This window comes from Phoenix dactylifera, chromosome 11 (assembly GCF_009389715.1).
Source record: "Phoenix dactylifera cultivar Barhee BC4 chromosome 11, palm_55x_up_171113_PBpolish2nd_filt_p, whole genome shotgun sequence".
In the NCBI taxonomy this organism is placed as follows: domain Eukaryota; kingdom Viridiplantae; phylum Streptophyta; class Magnoliopsida; order Arecales; family Arecaceae; genus Phoenix; species Phoenix dactylifera.
In genome coordinates this window covers 10,359,838-10,385,573 of record NC_052402.1, presented here as the reverse complement: position 1 = coordinate 10,385,573, position 25,736 = coordinate 10,359,838, and the positions used below count along the sequence as shown (strand labels likewise).

General features: G+C 41.5%; 3 protein-coding genes across 6 annotated transcripts; 2 read left to right on the top strand and 1 right to left on the bottom strand.

Annotated features, from left to right (window-relative positions):
- The first annotated feature begins 9,903 nt into the window (after positions 1–9,903).
- On the top strand, positions 9,904–11,510 carry LOC103706550 (scopoletin glucosyltransferase-like). The gene has a single exon (XM_008790683.3). The coding sequence runs from the start codon at positions 9,944–9,946 to the stop codon at positions 11,330–11,332; it is 1,389 nt and encodes a 462-aa protein (XP_008788905.2). The 5' UTR covers positions 9,904–9,943; the 3' UTR covers positions 11,333–11,510.
- A 3,339-nt stretch (positions 11,511–14,849) lies between these two features.
- On the top strand, positions 14,850–20,202 carry LOC103708302 (pentatricopeptide repeat-containing protein At1g71420). Of its 4 annotated transcripts, XR_005513874.1 has the most exons (4): positions 14,851–17,132; positions 18,547–18,706; positions 18,797–18,960; positions 19,501–20,202. XR_005513874.1 is itself a non-coding variant. In XM_039131555.1 (2 exons), the coding sequence occupies exon 1, from the start codon at positions 14,975–14,977 to the stop codon at positions 17,105–17,107; it is 2,133 nt and encodes a 710-aa protein (XP_038987483.1). In that variant the 5' UTR covers positions 14,850–14,974; the 3' UTR covers positions 17,108–17,132; positions 19,501–20,202. The 4 variants fall into 4 exon arrangements, 2 of the variants coding, with proteins under 2 accessions (XP_038987483.1, XP_026660857.2); XR_005513873.1 differs by lacking the exon at positions 19,501–20,202 and having other exon boundaries at positions 18,558–18,706; positions 18,797–18,929; XM_039131555.1 differs by lacking the exons at positions 18,547–18,706; positions 18,797–18,960 and having other exon boundaries at positions 14,850–17,132.
- On the bottom strand, positions 19,141–25,687 carry LOC103707694 (cinnamoyl-CoA reductase-like SNL6). Its single transcript, XM_017843043.3, has 5 exons — positions 24,746–25,687; positions 24,036–24,211; positions 20,933–21,133; positions 19,877–20,030; positions 19,141–19,732 (listed from the first exon to the last, which is right to left on the bottom strand). The coding sequence occupies exons 1-5, from the start codon at positions 24,771–24,773 to the stop codon at positions 19,422–19,424; spliced, it is 870 nt and encodes a 289-aa protein (XP_017698532.1). The 5' UTR covers positions 24,774–25,687; the 3' UTR covers positions 19,141–19,421.
- Positions 25,688–25,736: the final 49 nt, after the last annotated feature.

Here is a 25,736-nt window from a genome sequence, read left to right as displayed (position 1 = left end):
GTTCTAACAGGGGCCAAGAGGGAGATACGAACTAAGGACTTGATCATCCAGAAAACAATGGATCCAGGTACGCTTTCTTTATTTGAAGACTGGTTCATGATCCTATTTATAGATGTTCCTACATGTGGTATCAGAGCTTGGTTCATCCTAGAACCAGATCACAGTAAAAGGGTAGATCACAGGGACAAGGCAATGATCGTTTTGGCCAGTATAGAGGCGATCTGATCATCGCCATGTTGACCGGCCGTCACTGGGATGCCGGGATACTGTGCCGAGAGTCGACCATTGCGTTGTCCCTGGATGGCTTTGGCACCATAGAGGCGATCTCCGGCATTGGGGTTGTTTTGCCGGCCATCACAGGGTCGGATTCATGGATTTGAGAAACAACCCCACTCGGGGTGACCCTGCTGACGCCGGATCTGGCCGGCATATGCCGCCGTGAGCCATCAGAAGATCCGGCGTAGCCGCCGGCCATGGTCTCCCTCCCACTCTTAAAAAAAAAAAAGGGGAAGATAAAACTCACCGGAGTCAGTGCGGGTGGTTCGACCGTCCGGGTGACGCCGTCGGGCGGCGTTTCGTCCGGCGTCGGGCCCATCCCGGTGGCGCCGTCGGGCGGCACTTCGTCCGGCGGCATAATCGCCGCCCGCTGCTCCTAAGAGCCGACGGGTTGGGTTCGGCGGAACCCCAACCCGCCGGCGTTGCCCTGCTGGCGTGCGACCGCCGGTGGGCTCGCCATCGGGCGGCGAGTCCACCGGAAGGAGGCGGCGCGCTCGTCGCCCGGCGACCGGAGGCTGGCGGGCTGGGTTCGGCGGAACCCTAGCCCGCCGCTAAAAGAGGAGGAAGACGGGTCGGGATCGACCCGTCTTCAGTTCTTTTTTAAAAAAAAAAAATATTAAATTATTCATAACGGGTCCGGGTTTTGAGTTTTAACCCGAACCCGTAATCGTTAACCCGCTGCATTTAAAAGGGCATAACAGGCATAACGGGTTCGGGTTTTTTTTTTTGGGTTTCGATCCGAAACCCGAATTCGTTTAGCCAATAGAAGGGAAATTTTCCGTTAAGCCCTTATGAAACATTTTATTTTTTCATACAGCCCTCCCGGGGATGTTAAAAGAATGAAATGTTTCTGTTTAAGTCCCTGTGAAACATTCTATTTATACTAAAGTCTTAGAGGGCTGTTACAAAATGGAAAATGTTTCTATTAAGTCCCTGTAAAGTATTTTATTTATACTGAAATCCCTAGAGGCCTGTTAAAAGATGAAATTGTTTCTGTTAAGCCCCTGTGAAATATTTTATTTATGCTGACATCCTTCCAGGGCTGTAAGAAACAAAATATTTTAATTTAGTCCCTGTAAAGCATATCATTTATGCAGAGGTCCTCAAAATATGTTAATTTAGTCCCTGTAAAACATATTATTTATGCAGAGGTCCTTGTAGGGTAATGTGATAAAAAAAAATGTCATTTATTTTACATTTTAATATACTTGATAGCATGATATGACACATGTACTGATTGTGTAGATTAGTAAAATATTAAATACATGTTTTATTTTAATTTGTCATATTATGAATTGTCAATTATGTGCAATGTCATTATTTTAATTTGATGTCTATATTATGATATAGTTTGGTAGTTGCCAAAGTAACCCAACTAGAATGTTTAATAGACATCAAGTCATCAAATACTCTAATCCCAGGTATTAAGATAATGACTTTGCAAATTATGACTTACAGTTTTTCAATCATGAGATATTATGGATTGGCCCAAAGGTGCACCACTTTCAAATGATTGATTTGCTGAGTTAGGATAATTAATGAGTATCCTTGATTTAATAGGTATTGGATGCTCAAAGGCAACAGACCTATTTAAATTTTGGACCTATATCATTAATTATTCCTAGGTGAATTGGGAATCACCATAATAGTAATTTAGTGTTTCATAATTACTACCCAAAGGTGTATTATGGTAATACTGCTTATGTTATTCATCATTATTGCTAACTCAAAGTGTTAATGTTGTAAGCATTTTCTTATTGTTAATTTTCTTATTGCAGTATCTATTCCTGTTTCGCTTCATTCGCAAGCTTCATCTGTTACGATCTTTAATGAAACTAATTTCTCAGAGTGGAATGAACAAGTCCAGTTTCACCTAGGTGTTCTGGATCTTGATTTAGCACTCCGATCTGAGAAACCGGCTGACATTACTGATTTGAGCAGCTCGGAAGAAAGGTCTTTTTATAAGACTTGGGAAAGATCGAACAGATTGAGCATTATGTTTATGCGGATGAGTATAGCGAACAATATCAAGTCATCGCTTCCTGAATGTGACAGTGCTCAAGCATTATTGAAAACTGTGGAAGAACGTTTCCGATCTGCTGATAAGTCTCTAGCTGGGACATTAATGGCTAAACTTACCACCATGAAATTTGATGGTACTTGTGGGATGCATGAGCATATCCTTGAAATGACAAATATAGCTGCTAAGCTGAAGGCTCTTGGGATGGATGTGAATGAATCCTTTTTAGTTCAATTTATTTTGAACTCCTTGCCTCCTCAATTTGGATCATTTCAAATTCACTATAACACTATTAAGGATAAGTGGAATGTGAATGAATTGACCAGTATGCTTGTTCAAGAGGAGACAAGACTTAAGCAACAAGGATATCATTCTGTCAATCTTGTAAGTCATGGAGCCAAGAAGAAATGGAAGAAGCCAAGAAAGGGCATGAAGAGTGGACCATCCAAGGGTAAAGAGCCTCATCATGATACCGAGGTTCATAAGAAGAAACAAAACAAAGATAGATGCCATTTCTGCAAAAAATTGGGACACTATCAGAAGGACTGCCATAAACGCAAGGCATGGTTTGAAAAGAAAGGTAAGCCTTTGGCTTATGTATGTTTTGAATCAAACCTTACTGAAGTTTCTTCTAATACTTGGTGGTTTGACTCAGGTTCTAATGTTCATGTTTCAAATACGATGCAGGGATTCCTTACAACCCAGATGCAAGATCCAAATGAGAGTTTTATCGTTTTGGGGAATGGAGTTAGAGTTCCTGTAACAGCTGTTGGAACCTATCGTTTGCTTTTAAATACTGGTTGTCATTTAGATTTGCTTCAGACTCTTTATGTTCCTTCTATTTCTAGAAATTTAATTTCTGTTTCTAAACTTGATGTTGAAGGATATTTCTTTAAAATTGGGAATGGTAGTTTGCGTCTTTTCAAAGACAATGTCTTTCTTGGTTCTGGTGTTTTGTGTGATGGTTTATATAAAGTAAATCTTGATAATCATTTTGCTGAAACTCTTATGACCTTGCATCGTAATGTTGGAATTAAACGAAACATGATAAATGAAAAATCTTCTAACTTGTGGCATAAAAGATTGGGTCATATATCCAAAGAAAGATTAGAGAGATTAGTAAAGGATGGGATTTTGTCAAACTTAGACTTTACTGATCTCGGTATGTGTGTAGACTGCATTAAGGGAAAGCAAACCAAACACACAAAGAAAGTTGCCACAAGAAGTGAAGAACTTCTTGAAATTATCCATACAGACATTTGTGGGCCTTTTGACTCCCCATCATTTGGTGGAGAGAAGTATTTTATCACCTTTATTGATGATTTTTCACGTTATGGTTATGTCTATTTGTTGCATGAAAAATCTCAGGCAGTGGATGTCCTAGAGGTATACATTACTGAGGTTGAAAGACAATTAGATAGAAAGGTGAAAATTGTCAGGTCTGATAGAGGTGGTGAATATTATGGTAGGTATGATGAAACAGGACAACACCCTGGCCCATTTGCTAAACTCTTAGAAAAGCATGGCATATGTGCTCAATACACTATGCCGGGAACGCCACAGCAGAATGGAGTAGCTGAAAGACGTAATCGTACTCTTATGGATATGGTTAGGAGTATGTTAAGTAATTTTTCTTTACCCATGTCGTTGTGGATGGAAGCCCTTAAGACCGCTGTATACATATTAAATCGGGTTCCTAGTAAGGCAGTTCCAAAAACTCCTTTTGAGCTATGGACAGGAAGGAAACCGAGTTTAAGACACCTGCATGTTTGGGGTTGTCCGGCGGAGGCCAGAATTTATAATCCACATGAAAAGAAATTGGATTTTAGAACGATTAGTGGATACTTTATAGGTTATCCCGAAAAATCCAAAGGGTATAGGATTTACTGTCCTAACCATAGTACAAGAATTATAGAGACCGGTAATGTCAAATTCATTGAGAATGGTGAAACCAGTGGGAGTGATAAATCACAAAATGTGAAAATTCAAGAAGTTAGGGTGCAAGTCCCTTTACCCATGACTTCTAAGAAAATTGTTGTTCCTACAGTTGTCACACAGTTTAATAACAATGAACAACAAATTAATGATCAAACACTCCATAATGAAGTTATCACCACTGAACAAGTTGTAGAAGAACCACAAGGGATGACATTAAGGAGATCTCAAAGAGAAAGAAGATCTGCCATTCCAAATGATTATATGGTTTATCTACAAGAATTTGATTTTGATATAGGGACAAGAAAAGATCCGGTTTCTTTTAAACAAGCCATAGAAAGTGTTGATTCTACTAAATGGATTGATGCCATGGAAGATGAGTTGAAATCAATGGATCAGAATGAAGTCTGGGATGTCGTTGATTTGCCCGAAGGTTGTAAAACAGTTGGGTGTAAGTGGGTCTTTAAGACCAAGCTCGACTCAAAGGGTAATGTTGAACGACATAAAGCCAGACTGGTGGCCAAAGGTTTCACTCAGAAAGGAGGCATTGATTATAAAGAGACCTTTTCTCCTGTATCTAAAAAGGACTCATTTAGAATCATTATGGCTTTGGTTGCACATTATGATTTAGAGTTGCACCAAATGGATGTAAAAACTGCTTTTCTGAATGGGAGTTTAGATGAAGAAGTCTATATGGACCAGCCCGAAGGTTTTCCATTAAAGGGAAAAGAACACATGGTTTGCAAATTAAAGAAGTCAATATATGGTCTTAAACAAGCTTCCCGACAATGGTATCGCAAGTTCAATGATACCATCACTTCCTTCGGTTTTAAGAAAAACACTGTTGATCGGTGTATATACCTGAAGGTCAGTGGGAGCAAGTTTATCTTTTTGGTCCTATATGTTGATGATATATTGCTTGCCAGTAGTGATCTTGGCTTATTGTATGAAACTAAGGTTTTTCTCTCAAAGAACTTTGAAATGAAAGATATGAATGAGGCAACCTACGTGATAGGCATTGAAATATTTCGTGATCGATCACGTGGATTGTTAGGGTTGTCTCAAAAGGCATATATAGACAGAGTTCTAGAGAGATTTGGTATGGAGATTTGTTCAGCCAGTGTTGTTCCAATTCAGAAAGGGGATAAATTTAGTCTCATGTAATGCCCACAGAATGAATTGGAACGTAAGCAGATGGAAAATATACCTTATGCTTCTGCAGTTGGTAGCTTGATGTACGCTCAGACCTGTACCAGACCGGACATAAGTTTTGCAGTTGGAATGCTAGGAAGATACCAAAGTAATCCAGGGATGGATCACTGGAAAGCTGCAAAGAAGGTGATGAGATACTTGCAAGGAACAAAGAATTACATGCTTACATATAGAAAGTCAGATAGCCTTGAGGTGATTGGCTATTCGGATTCAGACTTTGCTGGATGTGTGGATAGTAGAAAGTCAACGTTTGGCTATTTGTTCCTATTAGCTGGAGGAGCAATCTCATGGAAAAGTGCCAAACAGACAAGCACTGCTTCGTCCACCATGGAAGCAGAATTTGTGGCATGCTTTGAGGCCACGGTTCATAGTTTGTGGCTGCGTAACTTCATCTCGGGACTTGGGATTGTCGACTCTATTGCCAGGCCGCTGAGAATCTTTTGTGACAATACTGCAGCCGTCCATTTCTCCAGAAACGACAAATATTCTAATGGTGCCAAGCACATTGAGCTTAAATATTTTGTTGTCAAGGAGGAAGTTCAGAAACAAAATGTGTCTATAGAAAATATGAGGACAGAGCTCATGATTACAGATCCTTTGACGAAAGGTTTACAACCGAAGACTTTTAAAGAGCATGTTGAAAGAATGGGTCTTAGTTGTAATCCATGATATTAGTTGAGGATTGTATTATGTTTATTTCTTTGACACTTAGATATAATTGATTATGTTTCTGTTTTTCCTGTTCTTCAAATATATGTACATGTATGGGTTTGAATGTATGATTACAGGAATTGTCTTTGACAAAGACATAATGTTTGACCATTAAAGATACTTCTCATTTATGGACTATGATTAAATAATTTGCTAGTGTTGTAGTACTTGGAAGGAACTATGTCATTATATTGATGTGGAACCGCCTTGACTCGCATTAGTAAGCTGTTTAATTATGGTATTATGATGACCCAACTGACTATGGATTAGAATGATGCGCGCCTAATGTTTATATCATTTCTAACCAAAGTATGGTCATATGGGTCAAGTGGGAGAATGTTGGGTTTTGACCCACATGACCACATCGTGGTCAGTTACGATCCCGTGAGAAGTGGAGGCATTATCCTTTATGGTAGGATAACATAACGGGTCTCACCCTCTGCCTAGATTGTGAACACTGCATCGGTCTCCATCACCGGGTGTTCTAACAGGGGCCAAGAGGGAGATACGAACTAAGGACTTGATCATCCAGAAAACAATGGATCCAGGTACGCTTCCTTTATTTGAAGACTGGTTCATGATCCTATTTATAGATGTTCCTACATGTTCAACATTACCATGCAAGGTCATAAGAGTTTCGTTTAATTTCAACATTACGATGCAAGGTCATAAGATCATCCCCATTAAAGTGGTAGACTTTATCAGCTTTGTGCAAACACCAATGAGGGCATTTTTATTCTGAAAAATGAACCTCATGTTTATACTACTCATTTGTCTTTTTTTTTTTTTTTTGTAAACTCATTTGTCTCATTAATGCATTCAAAAAATCTACATAGAAGTTATACAGTCAAAATAAATTTAATCATTAAAAAATTGCAAATATATAATGTCTATTTAAAAAAAAAATCATATATACTATTATAATGTTACTCGAGCCTTTATTTATAGATCTGGATTTCTATCTCTTGTACACTTTATCACCAAGCTGCTCATAATGAGCTTCATATATATCCTTCTATTTTTATTAATAGATCATATTAATTTAATATTTTAAGAAATAGAAATAGAAATAAAAAAAGATATATTAATTCGAAATTAAATTTATTCAAGAGATAATAGAATGATATCTCTTGATGCTTTTTCTTGTCCCTGCATGCAAGTCCCACCCAACACTCATCGGCCTCGAGTTTTGTATCTATCCTCAATTTCCATGTATGATGAGATAAATGATGGAGTAGGTATGTAACACCCTTTATCTTATATATTTTTGGTTGGACATATAAAATTGTCTCGGATCATTTACATAAATTTCTTAAATTTCATAACTTGTACTATAATTTCACTTTGATACATCAAGGATTAAAGTAATAATTGCTTTTTTTTTTAAGAGGAAGGGGGGGAGAGACGTACCCATTTTAGAGATGCACCATCCAATGATCAATCGTAGAATCTCTAGTTACTAAACAAAAGGATGTCACTACTAGGAAAAGCTTCGGCTCCTTAAAATGACAGCTCCTGTAACATTATAACATCCATTGTAATAGATTCATCCCCCTCACCACCTTATTATATATAATAACAGGGAAGATTATGCCTATCATGATATGCAACTTATTATTGCAACGGTGTATATCTCGAACACCTGAATCCCCTTCCAGAGCTTCTGACCTCATGGCACTGACCGTTAAGGAATCCTCCTGTTTGAAGTTACCTTGGCTTCATCGGATTTTTGTGGCAACCTAATGACCCCTGGCAGCCCCAAGCGCCTCGGGTGCCAGTGTAGCGCCTAGGCCGACCTCTGGAGAGGCTCGGCCCGCACTCCCAAGCTGCCCCCTGCTGTCCGGCCCAACCCGAGAGGATGCGCCGGGCTTCTGGACCTTTTGTTGCACATGCCTGAGCTTGCGTCGGCCATTTAGATCCTCGAGCCCAAGCCTGCATCAATCATTTCGATCTGTGGGCCGGCCTGTGGCCCGGCCCGCCTAGAGGCCCTTTGCCTTATCCATCAAGTCCGCCAGGTCAGATAGCGGGTCGAAGCTCGAGCCGACCCGATGCCGATTCAGGGTCAACCTCGAGCCTGATCTCGAGTCGCTACCTTCTTCGGTCGACGGCACCTTCAGAGGCGAGCGCCGGTGAGCCACCTTCGCTGGTTTCTGCCAACCGTCCGAGTCCGGCGAGCTCGGGCGACCCAACGAGTAATGCGACCTAGAGGAAGACGACTTAGGCGTGGATTCAGTCGTCTTTCTCGGCCGCAGCAGTCCCCTCACCGCCGAGGGCGGCCGAACACGTCGCCACTAGCCAAGGCCGAAGATCGGCCTCCGGATCTCCTCCCCCGAGGTCGGCTCCCGTCTCCACCGCCATGGGGGTGGGGGTCCACGGCTGATCCTGCCCCTCCTTCGCCTGTGTTGGTGCCGGGAACTTGTATTCCACCTTCATATGCCCGATCCCGACACTTGTATTCCACCTTCATATGCCCGATTCTCTCGCATCCGAAGCAAAGCTCCGGGATGTTCTCATAGACGAAGGGCTGCCACAACACTGTCGTTTTTCCCTTAATTTGAACCCCGGGGCAGCAATGGCGTGGTGGCGTCGATGGCCACCTTCACCCGAGCGAACCCCATCACCCGCTACTGCTCCATGACTCCGTCGACGGTGAGAGGCTGGCCTGCCACCGCTGCGATCCGAAGAATAGTCTCAGTCGACCGATACTCCACCAGTAGCCAGGGGAGCCGGATTCAGACCACTGCCGTCTTCATGGCGTCCATGCCCGGCACAAAGTCGGGAGCCCACGGCTCCATGGCCAAGAGCTGACCCACCACCACCTACGGCTCTCCGATGAGGGGCTGATCCTGATCCATCGTTGTTTTGAATATGAGCGCGAGGTGGTCGTCGACAGGGGGCACTGCCACCACCTCCGCCTTTATCTTCCCCCAGGTCGCGACGTCCCGAGCCACCCAGTCTGTCGACACTCGCCGGCCGAAGCCATAGACCACCATCGCCAAGCCCTCTCATTCTTTCCTCGATGCCTCGATGGGCTCCTCCGACAACTCGAGGACTGCCGTGAAGAGCCGCCAGAGTTTCTCCACTTCTGAAACTCGATGAGTCGCCCAACCTCTAGGCCTTGCCTGAGCATCAGGCTCCTCCCCTCGTGCCTGCTGAACCCGGCCTCCACCTACAGCAACTCCGGCCACCGCCTTTTCAGTCTTTGCTATGCCCTCCATCTCCGCCAGCTTTGCCCGATCACTCGATTTCTCCCCCCGCACCGGCTGCTCCCGGCATTCGCCCGCTGCAGCGTCGGCCACCGCTTCCCGGTCTTAGTCTTCTCCTCCATCTCGACTGTATACGAGAATTGATGCAATCATCCCTTAGAGCGAACTAGCCGTTTGGCACACTGTTATTCTTTCAGCTTTCACTGGTTAAGAGAAGCACTTGGTCCAGCACTCCCCAACCTTCCATGTCACCGTGCCAAGTTGGTGTCGCGCACAAATTAATTTCCCATCCACTTTGTGAACGACAGCATTCCACGAAACTTTCAACACATACCATGCAAGTTTAGGTCCCCACCACCCGAGCTAGCTTCCCATTTTTTCTCTCACTTGATTTTTCTGGTTATTCTCATGCCAGATCGGTATGAGCAAGGAGCAGGGAATAGCTACAAATTTGAGGTCCCTCTTCGTCAAATTCCTTGGCACTCTTCCCCTCCATTCATTGCCCCTTCTCCTAACAAACACCATGGACTTAGCCTCTGAAGAACTCCATTTCCTCTTCTTCCCTCTCCTGGCCCCCGGCCACATGATCCCCATGGTCGACATGGCCAAACTCTTCGCCGCCCGTAGCGTCAGGGCCACTATCCTCACCACCCCGGCCAACGCCGCCGCCGTCCAGTCCACCATCAACCGTGCCGACGACTCCCTCCGCCACCGTATCACTGTCGCCCTCCTCCACTTCCCCTCCTCTGCTGCCGTTGACTGCGAAAACATGTCCTGCCTCCCGACACAGGTCGCCCGGCAGAACTTCCTCGGCTCCCTCGCTAGCCTACGCCAACCGTTCGACCAGGTTCTCAGAGAGATCCGCCCTGACTGCATCGTCGCCGATATGTTCTACCCGTGGACTCTCAGCCTCGCAAAGGAGCTCGGTATACCGCTGCTCTTCTTCCATGGCATGAGCCTCCTTACCCTCTCCGTCAACCATAGCATGAACCGCCCAAAGCCCCCTCTCGAGAGGCTGCCCGACAACCCCGAGACCGTCGTCATCCTCGGCCTCCCGCGCCGCATCGAGTTGAAGCGGTCCCAGATCCCAGATTTATCCAAAATTAGCTCCTTCTTGGGCGATTTGTTCCGTCAGCTGGGCGAGGCTGAGATGGGTTGCTCCGGCGTGCTGGTCAACAGTTTTTACGAGCTCGAGCCGGACTTCGCGGACCACTATAAGAAGGCCACGGGAAGGAAGACGTGGCCCGTTGGCCCGGTGTCGCTCTGCAACAAAGACTTGGACGAGAAGTCCAGCAGGGGGGACACGGCTTGCATCGACTCGGCCAACTGTTTGAGCTGGCTCGACGGCAAGCCCCCCAGCTCGGTATTGTACGTTTGCTTCGGAAGTTTGTTCCAGTTTTCTCCAGCCCAGCTTCGCGAAATGGCACTGGGTTTCGAGGCCTCCAACACACCGTTCATCTGGGTGGTGAGGAACAAGAGCTCGGAGTGGCTGCCGGAAGGGTATGAAGAGAGGGTGTTGGGAGGAGGGAAAGGGATGATTATAAGAGGGTGGGCGCCGCAGATACTTATATTGAACCATCCGGCGGTGGGAGGATTTTTGACGCACTGTGGCTGGAATTCTTGTCTGGAGGCGGTGACCTCCGGTCTGCCCATGGTCACTTGGCCGCTATTCGCCGATCAGTTCTTCAACGAGAGGCTAATCGTGGACGTGCTGAAGGTGGGGATTGGTGTCGGAGCCACCGAGTATGTGGTGGAAGAGGAGGAGATTAGGGTGGTGAAGCAGGACGTTATAGGGAGCGTGGTGTCGAGGGTGATGGGTGGGGGGGAGGAGGCAGAGGGGATGAGAAAGAGGGTGAGGGAGCTCGGGGTGATGGCGAGGAAGGCGGTGGAGCTGGGTGGATCTTCTTATGTCGCCATGGGAGAACTCATCAAGGAACTGAATGAGGCCAAAGCAGCAAGGGCGGAGAGCTAACAAGAAATCCTGGTAATCTTGGCTTCTGTTCTGCTTGATTTGGGGTCGTTTATGTTTTGCACCTTGATTAGATTTGTTTTCTCGTTCAATGATGGCACATTCTGTTTAATAATTCTTAGGGCAGTGTCGTTTATACTGCCTTCAGCTTAATGTGACATAATTTGACTGTCTTTTGCCTTGTCCACGGGTACTTGAGCACCTATCTATCCATCGGCGTTACCCGCATCGGCCCAAATCAGCAACTTAACGAGGTGCGCGTAAGAAGCACGAAGCAAAGATTTGGTGTGGCGGCTGGGGGCCTAAAGCCGCCCTCCATCATTCCAAATTTGAACCACAACACCCTCTAAAATATATAAAATTATATAAATATTTTTATAAAATTGCTATTTTCATATATGCCCTCATAAAATATTTATTATATATATACATATTATTTTAATATATACATCCATACCATCCAATGTCATTAAAAAATAAATAATTTATATTTGAAATGACTGAAATACCCTTGTGGGTAGACACGTTAAAAGAAAATTTTATAAAAATACACATGCAAGTAGCAACTTTGCAAGAAAATTTATGAATTATGTATATTTAGAAGAGTATACGCTTCAGAAAAATCGATAAAAAAATAATTAAAATTCAGTAAAGATAATTCACTTGTCCTTAATAAAAAAATATGGCCAAAAAGTTAATATTATCATGTTACATAATCTCATATTAATATTAACTCTTATCAGATAAATCATGTTGATTTTATGAAATTTTTGCCTCAAAAACAAACAACAATTCGACATTTACAAATCACTAAAAAATATTTTACTAATCTAAGCATCTATGATTAATTTAAATTTGATATGCTTTAATCTTTTAAAAATAATAAACAATATTTAGATGTTATAGATTCAATAATGATAATTATATCAAAATCAAATTGAGAATAATATTACCAAAATGATCATCTATAATATTCCAGCTTGAGCGAGTCATGATCTTAAAAAAGAAAATTGACAATGTGGCTCAATCTTTTTTTGATTTGTCAATCCAATTGAATCATAAAAGATTTAGCAAATTTCAGCCAAATTTTGATTTTTTAATAATTTTTTTAAATGTATGTCATTTTAAATATAAAAAATTATATTAATATTCACATAAAATTGCTATTTGCGTGAATACCCTTTTAATTGTTTTTAGATATTTATTCATAAAGATATTTCAGTTATTTTAGTTTTAAACCGTTTCTTTTAATAATGATATGGATACATAAGTATAATATATATATAATAATTTTTATAAAAATATTTATATAATTTATATATTTAAGAAGGTATATATATATATATATATATATATATATATATATATATATATATATATATATATGTAAAAAAAAATATTGTCAATCAAGCTTTTGGATCGATGTTTATAAAATTTAATATTTTTTATGCTTAAACCTGAGCATGATCCTGGCCCGTGGGCCCACGATGCAGAAGGCCCGATCATGGCAACTTTACGTGGCCCGTGGCTTCAGCACCAGGATAAAAGGGACAATGAACATATGCCCCCTAATTTATGGTACATTTGGAAAATAAGAACTGATTTTATTTTTTAACGGCAAGAAAAGCTTACCCAAAGCAATGGCAACTAACGCACCGAGTCATCTCATGAAAAACGGTAGGAGGGCCTGGAATACAACCATCTAAATCAAAGAACCATGTCCCCCATGGCCCAAAATTGCACGTAAGAAGTCGCAGCAACTGTCATATATTTGTATATAAAAAAAATTCATAGGCATACAAGTCATCTTAACATAATATCATATACAAACAACAAAATAAAATTAAATAATTAATATTTAAATTCTAATTTAAATAACAAAATTAAAAGCCTTACAAAGCCAATAATATTTCAAAATCTCGCATCAACTCTAAAATAAAATATAATCTAAATAAAGATATCAAAATTTTGTCTTTAGTCACTCTTCTAGAATAAATTTTCGAGTCAAACTAATTCTTCAGATCTGTGAAAAAAATAAGAAGCCGTATAATGAGCTAGATAGTCCAGAAAATAATGAATATCTTAACTAGATAATTCATATAATAACATATGATACAATAGTAAAATATAAATTACCACGAATCAATATAAAGACATAACTAATTCTGTTTCAAGATACAAATCGATTAAGATCCATATTTTTCAAATAATTCATATACATGATCATAATTCTGATTCGAAATAAATCATATTCAACTCAACAGCCTTTAATTATGGCCATCCTTATATCCTGTAGCTAGGCCAGAAATAGAACCGCATGTATACCCTACGGAGTGGGCCAAAATACCATGTGACAGGGCTAGAAGTAGAATCAATGAGCTCAATAATAATTAAAGTGCCAATGCATAACTCCCAATTGACAAGGTCTAAAACATAGTCAAGCTGAGAGTTTGAATCTGATAGATATCAAAATTTTTTAATTTTGTACAAATTATATATATATATAATAATCCAATTAAAATATGTATATACGATGTAAGATTAGTGAACGATATATCTTTTTTTAGTAAGTTGGATACATCATACCCTTCTAGCATGAATACATGCAAGAAAATAAAAAAAAGAAGGTAACAAAAAGGGTGTGAAGTAGACTCGTAGCTCTCACACATTCAACTGCTGGAGTGTTGCGCAACAAATGAGGCGACCCAGTCAGCGGTGGTGTTCGCCTTGCAGTAAGCATGAATAACTTAAAAAGCCACACAATCCTTCAAGAAATCTCTAATGTCCTGTAGCAGCGGATGCTCATCTCGTGCTCTCACATGGCCCTGAATCCACTTGATCACAACAACCGAGTCATGTTTCAAATGGATACGCTCAACCCCAGTCTAACTCGTACATAAGTGATTTTTTCCCAAACAGCTCTAAGCTTCGCTCTAGGCCTTTAGAGTTTATCAGCTTTGTGCAAACACTAATGAGGGCATTTTTATTCTAAAAAATGAACCTCATGTTTATATTACTCATTTATCTTCTTTTTTTTTTTTTGATGTAAACTCATTTGTCTCATTAGTGCATTAAAAAATCTACATAGAAGTTACGCAATCAAAATAAATTTATGATTAAAAAATTGTAAATATATAATGTCTATTTTAAAATAAAAAATTCCATATCTACTATTATAATGTTGCTCGAGCCTTTATTTATAGATCTGGATTTCTATCTCTTGTACACTTTATCACCAAGCTGCTCATAATGAGCTTCATAAATATCCTTCTATTTTTATTTTTTTAAGAAATAAAAAACAAAAAATGTATATTAATTCGAAATTGTTGGCCTGATTGTCCCAAAATACTCGGGCCTGATCCAAAACTCATACTACTAGAAGATCCAAATAATGAATTGCCGAGTGGCGGGCTAGAACTTCTGGCGGGCCAAATACTGGCCTGAGCCCGGTCTGAAATTTATTAAGACCGTATTTAAGATGCAAGTACTACCTCAACGGTCTTCGGCCTGGCCCAAGACCTGCCCCGAAATCGGCCCTCCCCGACTGCCGGGGGCCGGCCCGGGCCCAGTTTTAGCCCTAGTTACATCAGTCACAGTACGGTTGATTCGTATGTTCCTCGGTGACGGTCGCCGGGCCATCCCCGAATGGCAGAGGCCCCCAACCCCTCCCCCGACGATGGCACCCTCCACATCCTTCGCCTCTGCTCCTTCGGACGCCTCTCTGAGGCCCTTTCGGCCCTCCAATCCCTGGCCCTTCATCCCTCCTCCGCCTACGCCGCCGTCCTCCACGCCTGCGCCCGCCACCGCCTCCTTGCCGCCGGCCGCTCAGTCCACCGCCTTCTCCTCTCCCGCTACCCTTCCCCAGGCCTCTTCCTCTCCAACCACCTTCTCAACTTCTACGCCAAGTGCGGCCGCTTCAACATCGCCCGCCGCTTGTTCGACGGAATGCCCCGCCGCAACCTCGTCTCTTGGACCGCCCTCCTCTCCGGCTACGCGCAGCACGGCCTTCACGACCGCTGCTTCCGGCTTCTCGCTTCCATGCTCTCCCACCACCTCCCCAGCGAGTTCGCACTCGCCGCTGCCCTCAGCTCCTGCGCCGGGGCCCGCCACTACGGCTGCGGCCGCCAGGTACACGCCCTCGCCTCTAAGATCTCCCTTGACGCCAATGTCTTCGTCGGGAACGCCCTCATCACCATGTATTCGAGCTGCGCCGGGAATGGGGACGATGGCTGGTCCATCTTCCGGTCCATGCCTTTCCGAAATCTCATCACTTGGAATTCCATGATTGCAGGGTTCAACCTAAATGGTCAGCCATGTCGGTCGCTAGTTCTCTTTGCCCACATGCATCGGATTGGTATCGGGTTCGACCGGGCAACACTAGTCAGCGTCATCTCCTCATGTTCCAGCCTTCGACATTGCCACCAATTGCACTGTCTCACAGTAAAAAGTTGTTATGTTTCTGAGGCCGAAGTCGCTACTGCTCTTGTGAAGGCCTACTCAGGGCTTGGTGGGAGTGTGGACGACTGCTATAGAGTGTTCTTGGGGGTTAAGGAACATGACATTGTCTCTTGGACGAGCATCATAACTTCACGTGCTGAGCAAGAGCCTGAAGAGGCAATCTGTCTCTTTTGCCAGCTTCGTCGACATGGTTTCAAACCTGATAGTTATACATTTTCTATTGTTGTCAAGGCTTGTGCAGGATTCGCAACGGAGATGCATTGCTCAGCTATTCATTCGCTTATTGTGAGGTCTGGGTTTGGAGATGACATGGTGCTCTCCAATGTTATGATCCATGCATATGCTCGGTGTGGTAGCATTAAGCTTGCAGAGAGTGTATTCGAACAAATGGTGGTTCATGATGAGGTATCATGGAACTCAATGGTCAAAGCTTATGCTGCTCATGGCCGAGGCAGGGAAGCATTGCAAGCTTTTGAGCATATGGATGTTCCACCTGATTCTGCCACATTTGTTGGACTTCTCACGGCATGCAGCCATAGTGGGCTAGTAAATGAAGGTCAGGATATTTTTAAATCTATGTCTGAAGTCTATGGAATTACCCCTCAGCTTGATCACTATGCTTGCATGGTTGACATTCTCGGACGTGCTGGAAAACTGTTGGAGGCTGAGGATCTGATCAACAGGATGCCTATGGTGTCTGATTCTGTCATATGGAGTGCGTTGCTTGGGGCATGCAGGAAGCATGGGGAGGCCAGGATTGGGGAAAAGGCAGCTCAAAAGTTGATGGAATTGGAGCCTCAGAACTCGGTTGGTTACGTAATGATGTCCAACATCTATTGTGAGGTGGGAAGCTTAGGTGATGCAGCCTTTGTGAGGAAGGAGATGAAGGAGTGTGGGATCAAGAAAGAACCAGGGCTGAGCTGGGTTGGGATAGGGAAACATGTTCATGAGTTCTCTGTGGGTGGCCGACGTCACCCACAACGAGAAGCAATATATGTTGAGCTCAAAAGGCTTGCGGATAAACTGAAGGAAATGGGTTATGTGGCAGATACAAGACTGGTATTACATGAGACTGAGGAGGTGCATAAGGAAGAGCGACTTTTGCATCATAGTGAGAAGTTGGCTTTGACTTTTGCACTTATGAATGCTTCTGCCACTCAGGATAGTATAAGAATTATGAAGAACATCAGGATCTGTGAGGATTGCCACAATTTCATAAAGCTGGCATCTAAAGGTGTCGGGAAAGAGATTATAGTGAGGGATGCAAACCGATTCCATCATTTTGTTGATGGTTTCTGCTCATGTGGTGACTATTGGTGATCAAGATTGTTTCCCCTATAAGAAGGTATGTGAGGCATCATATTTTCAGATAGGCAAATTTTAATGCTAAATCTTTCATATCATTGTAAGTTTCTAGGTCGACTTTAATAATCATAGACATAATTGTACAATTGAACTGCACCTCATCGTGAAAGTACGGGCACCAATAGCCAGAACTAGTTCGATATTTGTTACTCCACTGATTTTCTGAAACTTTTTTTTCCAAAAGGAAGATCCTACACAAAGCCAGTTGTCATTTGAGTTTATAAAACAATTCTTTTAGAAAACATAAACAGTTTGCTTTGTAGTACACATCCTTCGTTTGAATCTTGATTTGATGGTATTTTGTTGACTGGATTAACTGAGTTGTTTGATTGGGGATGATGGAAGGAGAACCCTATTGAATTTTTTCTGTCAGTCATCATCTTATTTAAAACTTAAACTACCAGAGCGTTTTTTGTGTTATACATCTTTATGCTCAAGCTCAAGACCTTTCTTCTCCTGATGAAATTGAGAAGTTAAAAAATTTATCAACTTCATGCATCAAGCATTCAGAAACCCTCAGTATTATTAAGTAATATGAGATCTTCTAGGAGCACAACTGGCTGCTGAATATTTATTTGTAAGCCAGCACTGCATACTTGTAATGGCAACTACATCTAGGACTGGCCTTTTCGTAGGTTGGGTTACTGGAGCAGCATGGGCAAACAGCTCACATATCAAGGACTCTGTTATACATTTTATGGGTTAATTGAAACTAGAAGAGATGAGAAGTGAACTATGAGTCTGAACAATCTGTTAAGCCAGCTAAGCTTTATTACAATGTGTAAAACATTGCTCTTGTAGAAAGAAAGCTGTGTACTTAATTTCCAATTGGATTTTGTTAGGTAACTATTACAACCTTTGACTGAATAAATCCTTGAGGGACTCCTAATATGACCCAGATTTTCAACTTCACTCCATATTGATTCTAGCTATTGAAATATTGATCATTAAATGTAGATTCTGGAGTCAGCTTTTGAAAGTGTTGTGTCCTAATGAGAGAGATCCGTACACCTGGTTGTGCTGAAATTGATTGGCGCATATTGCTGACACAGTCATGACCTGAGTAAGGGTTCTGTGTCAATTACTTCGTTTTGAGTTGAGCTCCTATCCTGCTCTGTGCTTGAACTCTGATGCCATCTTTTATTTTCTATTTAATATCATGCCTTTGACTCACAGAGTTGAATAATTTTTCTCATATGCTTAATTCCTTGCTAATAACAAAGTAATATGATAATTATTGATGTGTCGAAAGATCCTTAACCGGATTTCATGATGATTCTTAAAATGATTGTCCCACTTTTGTATGCAATTGTGAACAAAGTTGCTTTTTGTTGTACATGTTAAGTGAGAGATATTTCTTTTCCATACGTACATAATTTGGCATGTTTTTTAAGTTACCTTGCAGGCAAATTTTGAGAGCTCAACTTTCTGTCTTTAGAGCTAATCGGATGAAACCTTATGGGTTTCCTATTTTAAGGTTTGGACAGAGTGATTCAAAATCTGTCTCGCATGACATTGTTTAATGCGAGTGCTGCTACATGCTATTCATTTTCTGTAAGTGCAGTTTTCCTCCCAGCCAGGGATAATGACATATACCAACAGTTAAAGAAATGTGTAAACATATTATTATTTTAATTTTTGTAGGATGCATTGTGGTGATTGCTCTATTATTCAACAATTCCTGATACTGGAAGGGGAGATAGGAATAACCGGTGCTAAAACTCCGGAAATTACAAATGTCAAGATAGGAATAACCCTTGATATTATCAGAAATGCCTGGGGAAGAGAGAGAAAGGGGAGCTTTGCTGGTTGGTATTTTGAATTAACTGGATCATAGTAACTGAAAAATTACGAGTATGCTGTTTCGCACCCAATATCAGCACTTCCCACCCTTTAGAGCTCATAGTGCCATAAACTCCTCTCACTCTCAATTCCATTTTGTAGGATAGAACAGTTGCTTCTCAAAACTAGGACAGAACAAATTTGACTGCCTCAAAAGCCTTCTTCCATTCCCACTTCGTGTTGCCAACTCAGTTTAATTACACAAAAACTTTGTACAAAGGTTTTCCTCCACTCCTCTCCAATAATCCTCTGTTCCAACTGAATCCGTAACATTGTGATCAAGTTCTCATTTTCTCTCACTTAGAAGCTCCTGAATGCCAACAATCACAGCTTTGTGTTCTTCCATCACAGTGAGCACCGAGTCTGTTGCGGCAATGCCATCTGAACCCTCCCAAGTGTTTGGTCATGTACTTGAATACCTGAGCTTCTAGTTGTACAGTACCGAGTAGACGTCGTATGTGCAACTCCTCCTTGATGACATTAGCCTGGAAATTTTCCTATTACAGAGCTTGAACCAGGTTGGGTGGTCGGTGGGGGTCTCCCCGGAGATCCTGTTTGCAATTCCGAGTTGCCGCTCCAATTCAGCAGCCTCCTCAGCTCTTTGGATAATACGATCATAGCAGATATACCGCCCACAAGCAGTGTTACTCATTGCCTCGTAGACACATACATGAGCCTCAGCTACTTTCTGCACATCGACTGTTGCAAGCAATCCCTCTGCAAACATCTCATGAGCTCCTGCATGGTGTAAAGAGAGAAGCTTTCAGAATGATGGTGCAGAACTCTGCCGGTGAATAGTGATATCTGACTGTAGAACTTCATAGAGCTCAATTCAAATTACGAAGCAAAGGCATGAATATGCTGAAAGGAAAGAGTCCTCACCCTTGAGGTATGCGATGGATCCTGTGGAGTTCCGGCGGCAAAATCGTGGTCCGGTGACAAGAGCTGGGCAAACAGCGACAAGCTTCAAGTCCCTTCCACGAGCCGCTCGCCAAGCTGCTTTCTCTGCCATTGTCTTGCCCAGTGCAAACCATAGCTGCAACCATTTGAGAGAGTCCTTTTCAGAGTTGAAGAAGGCAGAGTGCATTGTAAGCTTTTTGGTAATATAATTCATTGAAAATATGTATTTCAGGGGGAAGGGTGTCACTTCCCCTATTTGCACTCAAAAAAAAGAGAGGAAAGAATAAATGTATTTCAGTGTTTCTTCTTCTTCCTTTTTTTTTTTTTTAACTGAGCACTAACTAGGATTTGAAAGGGCAAACTCTTAGGGGAGAGGTGCCCGCTAACTGAACTAATATTTTAGTAATGCTGCATAACAGATAGCATTGGTGGAATATTTGAGCTTTGTTGGGAAATTAATTAGCAAAGGTTGGAAATTATGGCTTATTAATGCAAGACTTCAACTTCTTCTGGGTGTATGGTATTCTGTGAAGTAATTTTGTGATATAAGGATTATTAAAGATAACAATTTCTTCCTTCATTCTTCATGCCTCCTTTTGCGAACCATTATATCATGGCTTGATGGTTTACAGTTTGAAAGTCTTCATATTATTTCTGAATGCTACCATCTAGGACCCGGGGAGGTCATTGTTCCCTTGATCTTAGTTTTTTTAAAAAATATATATATAATACCAGAGACCATGCAAGAAAAAGGAATTCCTGGTTTCCCAAAGATATGGACATAGTGATATCCATGGGCTCCTTCAATCTCTCAAGGTCCTTAATGTTACCTTTTATAAATCTATAGCGTTTTCTTAAAATAATTACAAAATTATAAGATTTTGGAAAACATTTTGCTGTTTTCAAGTAGTCTCTCCATGTTCTCAATGAAATTTCCTAAGAATTTTTTCAGGGAAGAAACAACCAAATCAATTCAGGCTCCCAAGGAGTGCTCTCTACCATGCTATATCTACTATGTTGTTCAGGAGTAGTCGTCACCTTCTTATCCCGGCAGAGACTTTCATCGCTCCAGCAGTTTTCATCAACAATGGTGGGGATATGGCGATTGCGAGGGGAGTTCTGCCGCCAAACACAAGCTAGAAGAGAGGAAGTAAATACGCACTTTCTGACAGATTGAGTACGCACACAGGATTCAATCACTCGCTCTGCCACTCTTGCTTCCATATGTGCCATGGGCTTCTGTAGAGTTTGCAACCCAAGAAGAGATAGGATATGTACAAATTATCTGCCAAGTGAACATAATCTTACTCAGTTGTGTGGTTGAAAGAATGGAACTTGATCATGTTCACCCAATATCTAGAAATAATGAATAAGATTGGATGAACTTCATGATATTGCTACATAAAACATAAGCGTTCGAAAGTCAGAAAGGTGCTTAAAGTATTGATCATTTGATCAGGAATATAGAAGCAAACATTGCCATGGTATGGGAAATAGTCCATTGGCAAAATTATGAACAGCCTCTTATTCAAAGCCATATAAAAACGAACGAAGCGAAAAACTAGTTAGGGTTGCAAGAAAATTTAAGTATCAGAAATTTTCACACGTTTTAGTGCCCATGACTTTGGTTAGAAATGCTAGATGATGATGCTTGTAATTAAAGTGGGTAGTTGTGACATCTAGTGATGTAGCATTTAAAATTTGACATGGAACATTTAAATTATGAAATTTGAGAAGATTGCAGAGGCAGCAGTTAGCAGTAGCATTCCTTGTGGATCTTAGAGCGGCACCTAACTTGTAATTAAACACCTAAAGATCCTAAATTTAAGTACGTGATGTGCTCAGCCCTGCACCACAAATGTGTTAGGTGTGCGTTACTTTCAAACAGTTAGGTGTGCATTACTTTCAAACAGTTTGCAAGTACATATAAGTGTAGATGTATCATTCTTTCCTTCTTTTTTTTCTCTTTCCTCCAAAGCACACGTAAATACAAGAGGACCATTTAATGCTTCTCGAGGAATGTCGAGGAGCGAAAGTGATATAAGGCCTACTGCAAACGGGAAAGCCAACTGAGCCCCAAATGCATTCCAAGCTTCTCTAGTGCAACTTTTGATTGCTTTCACGTTTCATCCTATCTAATGATGAGAACTAGTACGTCCATGTTCTTCCCCCATTTGATTGGCCAACCACAGATCACATATAAGTGCATGATGATGGTCTGATGGATTGTTGGCCACCCACTGCGCCTAAAGTAACATCAGAAGTGAAAGTGATGTAGCCGAGAATCAATTGTTAAAAATAAAACAAAGATGCTGCTCAGCCGTTGTGTTGATGCGGATAGTTTCCTTTATGCTAGTTAAGACCATGTCCTTTTGTATGCTTAATGCTTATGGGGAGTAATTAGGCAAATGGTAAAAAAACTATAAATTCAAAGAAAAAAAAAAAATATGTATCAGAATATGTCAATATCAAAAGGAATCCAAATAACAAATATTAATTAATCAACAATTGTGCAACGTCTAAAACTAGCTTAGAGTATTGATACATGTGGTGTATATCTCGAACACCTGAATGCCGTTCCAGAGCTTCTGACCTCATGGCACTAACTGTAAGGAAAAGGAATCCTCCTGTTTGAAGTTACCTTGGTAATTAATTATTGGCTACATTGGACTTTTGTGGCAACCTAATGCCTTATAAATGTCTCCATAGAGCCTATCTCCCACCAAAAGAGATTGAACAACCACCAATCTTTGTACATCAATCACCTTGAACTAAGGAGCCTAGCTAAGAAATTTTTCTATCCCAAAAATAAAATGAAAGTTAATGGACGTTAAAATTAAAATAAATAGAAATAACTATTATCCTTCTTAGATATACATCACCAAAAAGGTCTAGATATGGACCACTAAGCATGAATGTCTTACATTACATAAAATTTCTAGTTGGATTAGGTCCATCACTAATCAGTCTAACTATAAACCAACATGCACAAATGTATCACTCATTTTTTTCTCATCTTTTTTTGTCCGTATTTGTGCGTGTTATTCATGATTAGACTGGTCCATCACTGAGCTAATAGACTCAATCCAATTGATAAAGCCAGAATATCCATACACAGGAATATAAACATGAATTGTGATATTAAAAGATTATAATTTTTTATTATTAACAAATTTTGCAATAATTTTATTGTAATATTTAACTTTTAATTTAAGTCAAACCACATACATAATGATTATAACAACGTACATCCTTTTTTTTCAACTTTTTGGTTTTAGACACTCAAAAATAAATTTGATTTTAGAATTGTGAGAGTTGTGATAAATCCGCTCAAAGTTGAGTTGGTATTCCCGAGGACCCATCAAGCTGACCTAAAAAGCTTCGCTAATAGGATCATATATTTTATATGACCCACTTACCTACGTTTCGATGTTACATAAACTTTTGGCCTTAGGTTAATACAAAGCACGTGTGCACAAGAATTCAAATACCAACCACCATGCTTTCGGTAGGCCGCAGCCTGATATAGAAGAAAGAAGGGCAGATAAGCTCAAAAATAATAATAATTAAAAATATCTTCAGCACTAGGATTACGTGGCACGAGTCATCTCCACTTTGGATAAAACCATCTACTTCAATTCTAAACAAAAAATAAAGCATAATTTAATTGGTTTTCGACCCTTAGAAAAAAAATATTTCATGATGTCACAAACATGATAACAAATATTGAAATGAAAAATTATAGTAACTCTCCCTTCTTTGCACTGTAGTTATTTTATTTCGATTGCCATCTACATATCATATTTTAGAAAATAAAATAGGTAGGGCTCAAGAACAAAAAGCTCAAGAAGAAATTATGGCTACATGGTGTAAACCACATGACCATGCATGCTGTCAATCACTATTACTCGTTCCTATAAGTCTTATTCATCAAATGCTCATCTTGATGTGCTATTATGGAAACAAGCAGCTATGATTGACGGCGTGAATGGTTATATGATGAGGATATAATTTCTTAAAAAGCAATCTATTTTTAGTCAAGTGCTACTGCACACACGAGCAGTTAGCCTTCAACTCTAAGATAACTAGCATTTAATAGGTTGATTAAGTAGCTAGAAGAGCAAGTTTGGATGGAACTTACCGAGTAGCCTGATACGCCCCCAGGATCCATGAAAGCGGAGGTGTGGAACACGGCGGCGCAACCATCAAACGCATGGCATAAGCTATCAACGTCCATCACGTTGGCCATCACCGCCCATACTCCGTCCCGTCCCATCTCGCCAAACATCTCCATGTCCCTCAGCTTGTCCAGATCTTCTGAAAAGCCATTGCCACCATGCTACTAATTAACTCATAATTTAATAAAATAAGATAGAATGAATAAAAACTAGGAAACAAATACAAAAAAAAGTAACAAAGACACAATCGATACGTAAAATTTAACAAATTGGGGGCATTCATTGGTCCACATCACAGGGCCAAGTGGAAATGTAAACAAGTCCAGCATGGCTGGCCAAAATTTTTTTTTTTTTTTCACTAAAGCATGTATTTTATTTATTACGTATACGGATATATCCAATAAAAACAGAAAACAAAACATCGTGAAATGCTTGAAGCAACTTCTTCTCTTCAGCCCATATGGTACTTTTGAAATGTCTGGCCATGTAGGCAGCTACTCAATCCGTAGCTTCGTTAGCCTCTCTAAATACACGTTTAGTTTGGAAGACTTCTCTATTCTTTACCATCACTCAGATATCTTGAAATAAGAGGTAATACAAGCCAGCATAGATCCAAATAATCACCGTGGTCGAATCTCTCTTCAGGATAATTGAGCTAACCTATAATGCTTACCGTGCATCTTGAAGGCCTGCCAAGGCATCCCTAAGCTCCGCCTGGTTCCTTCTGCTTCCTAATTCCCTGCTCAGAAAAAATAGGCGGATATTTTTGTTGTTTAGGACTGACCTTGGGATTCGAGAGCGAGGCGGACGATGTAGCCGAGGGCGAGGAGGCGATTGACGATGGCGAAGCCGAGGAAGGAGACGGCGCTGGTGACGCACACCATTCTCCCGTGTCCCTCCCTCTCCTCGCCGTCCGTCCACCTCCGGACGGCACCCGTTCCCGTCTTCCACGCCCCAAACTCCAAGCTTCCGCTGCTCCTCAGCAGCGTCTCCCGGAATTCCTCCACCTCCGCCTCCAAACTCTCCGTGCTCGTCAACACCGCCATCCGCCCTCTCTCTCCCTTTCTCCCTCTCCCCCCGTGGATTATACAACGAGTGAGGATAGAACTCGGGACCAGTGGGTGTTCCGTTCCTTTCCACGGGGGGCCAGCAACAAAGGAGCTCGGCTCGGCTCCAGCGCCTGAAATTTTGGTAGCTGGGTGGAATACTGGAATGTGGAAGCCTGAATTCTGGGGCACATACTTGTCCAGGGTAATGTTTTTGGCCCCGAGGCTGGTCATCGGGATCAATTGAACGTTTTGGTGTTTAGGTTCAAACGCTATCGAACCATTTTTTTTTTGGGGGGGAAGGACGCTTGTTTTCGACTTCTTTTTTTGGTACGACAAAAATGAAATGAAGGGTTCAAACTCTAAGTTTGCTTAGGTTGACTACCATTAGTTGAGGAAACTCGTTGGCAAATGGGCATTAGTTACAAAGTGAATAAGAGCTAATCATAAGAGTTAATGGTCATCAGGTCAGTAAAGACGCTTTGAAACAGATTGGGAACTGGTGCAGTTCAAAATCAAGGTGTGATTGGCAATACTTGAAAATGATTGTGAGTACCATCTGATGCTTTTTGGCAAAAAAAATACCATCTGATGCACAAGCCATGGATGAGAGCAAAA

Coding starts and splice junctions, on each gene's coding strand:
- LOC103708302 (XM_039131555.1), top strand. CDS start 14,975: ATGGCAGAGGCCCCCAACCCCTCCCCCGACGATGGCACCCTCCACATC.
- LOC103706550 (XM_008790683.3), top strand. CDS start 9,944: ATGATCCCCATGGTCGACATGGCCAAACTCTTCGCCGCCCGTAGCGTC.
- LOC103707694 (XM_017843043.3), bottom strand. CDS start 24,773: ATGCCTTGGCAGGCCTTCAAGATGCACG. Junction 20,031..20,932: donor GTCTCTGCCGGGATAAGAAG/GTGACGACTACT, acceptor AAATGGTTGCAG/CTATGGTTTGCACTGGGCAA. Junction 19,733..19,876: donor ATCCATCGCATACCTCAAGG/GTGAGGACTCTT, acceptor TACACCATGCAG/GAGCTCATGAGATGTTTGCA.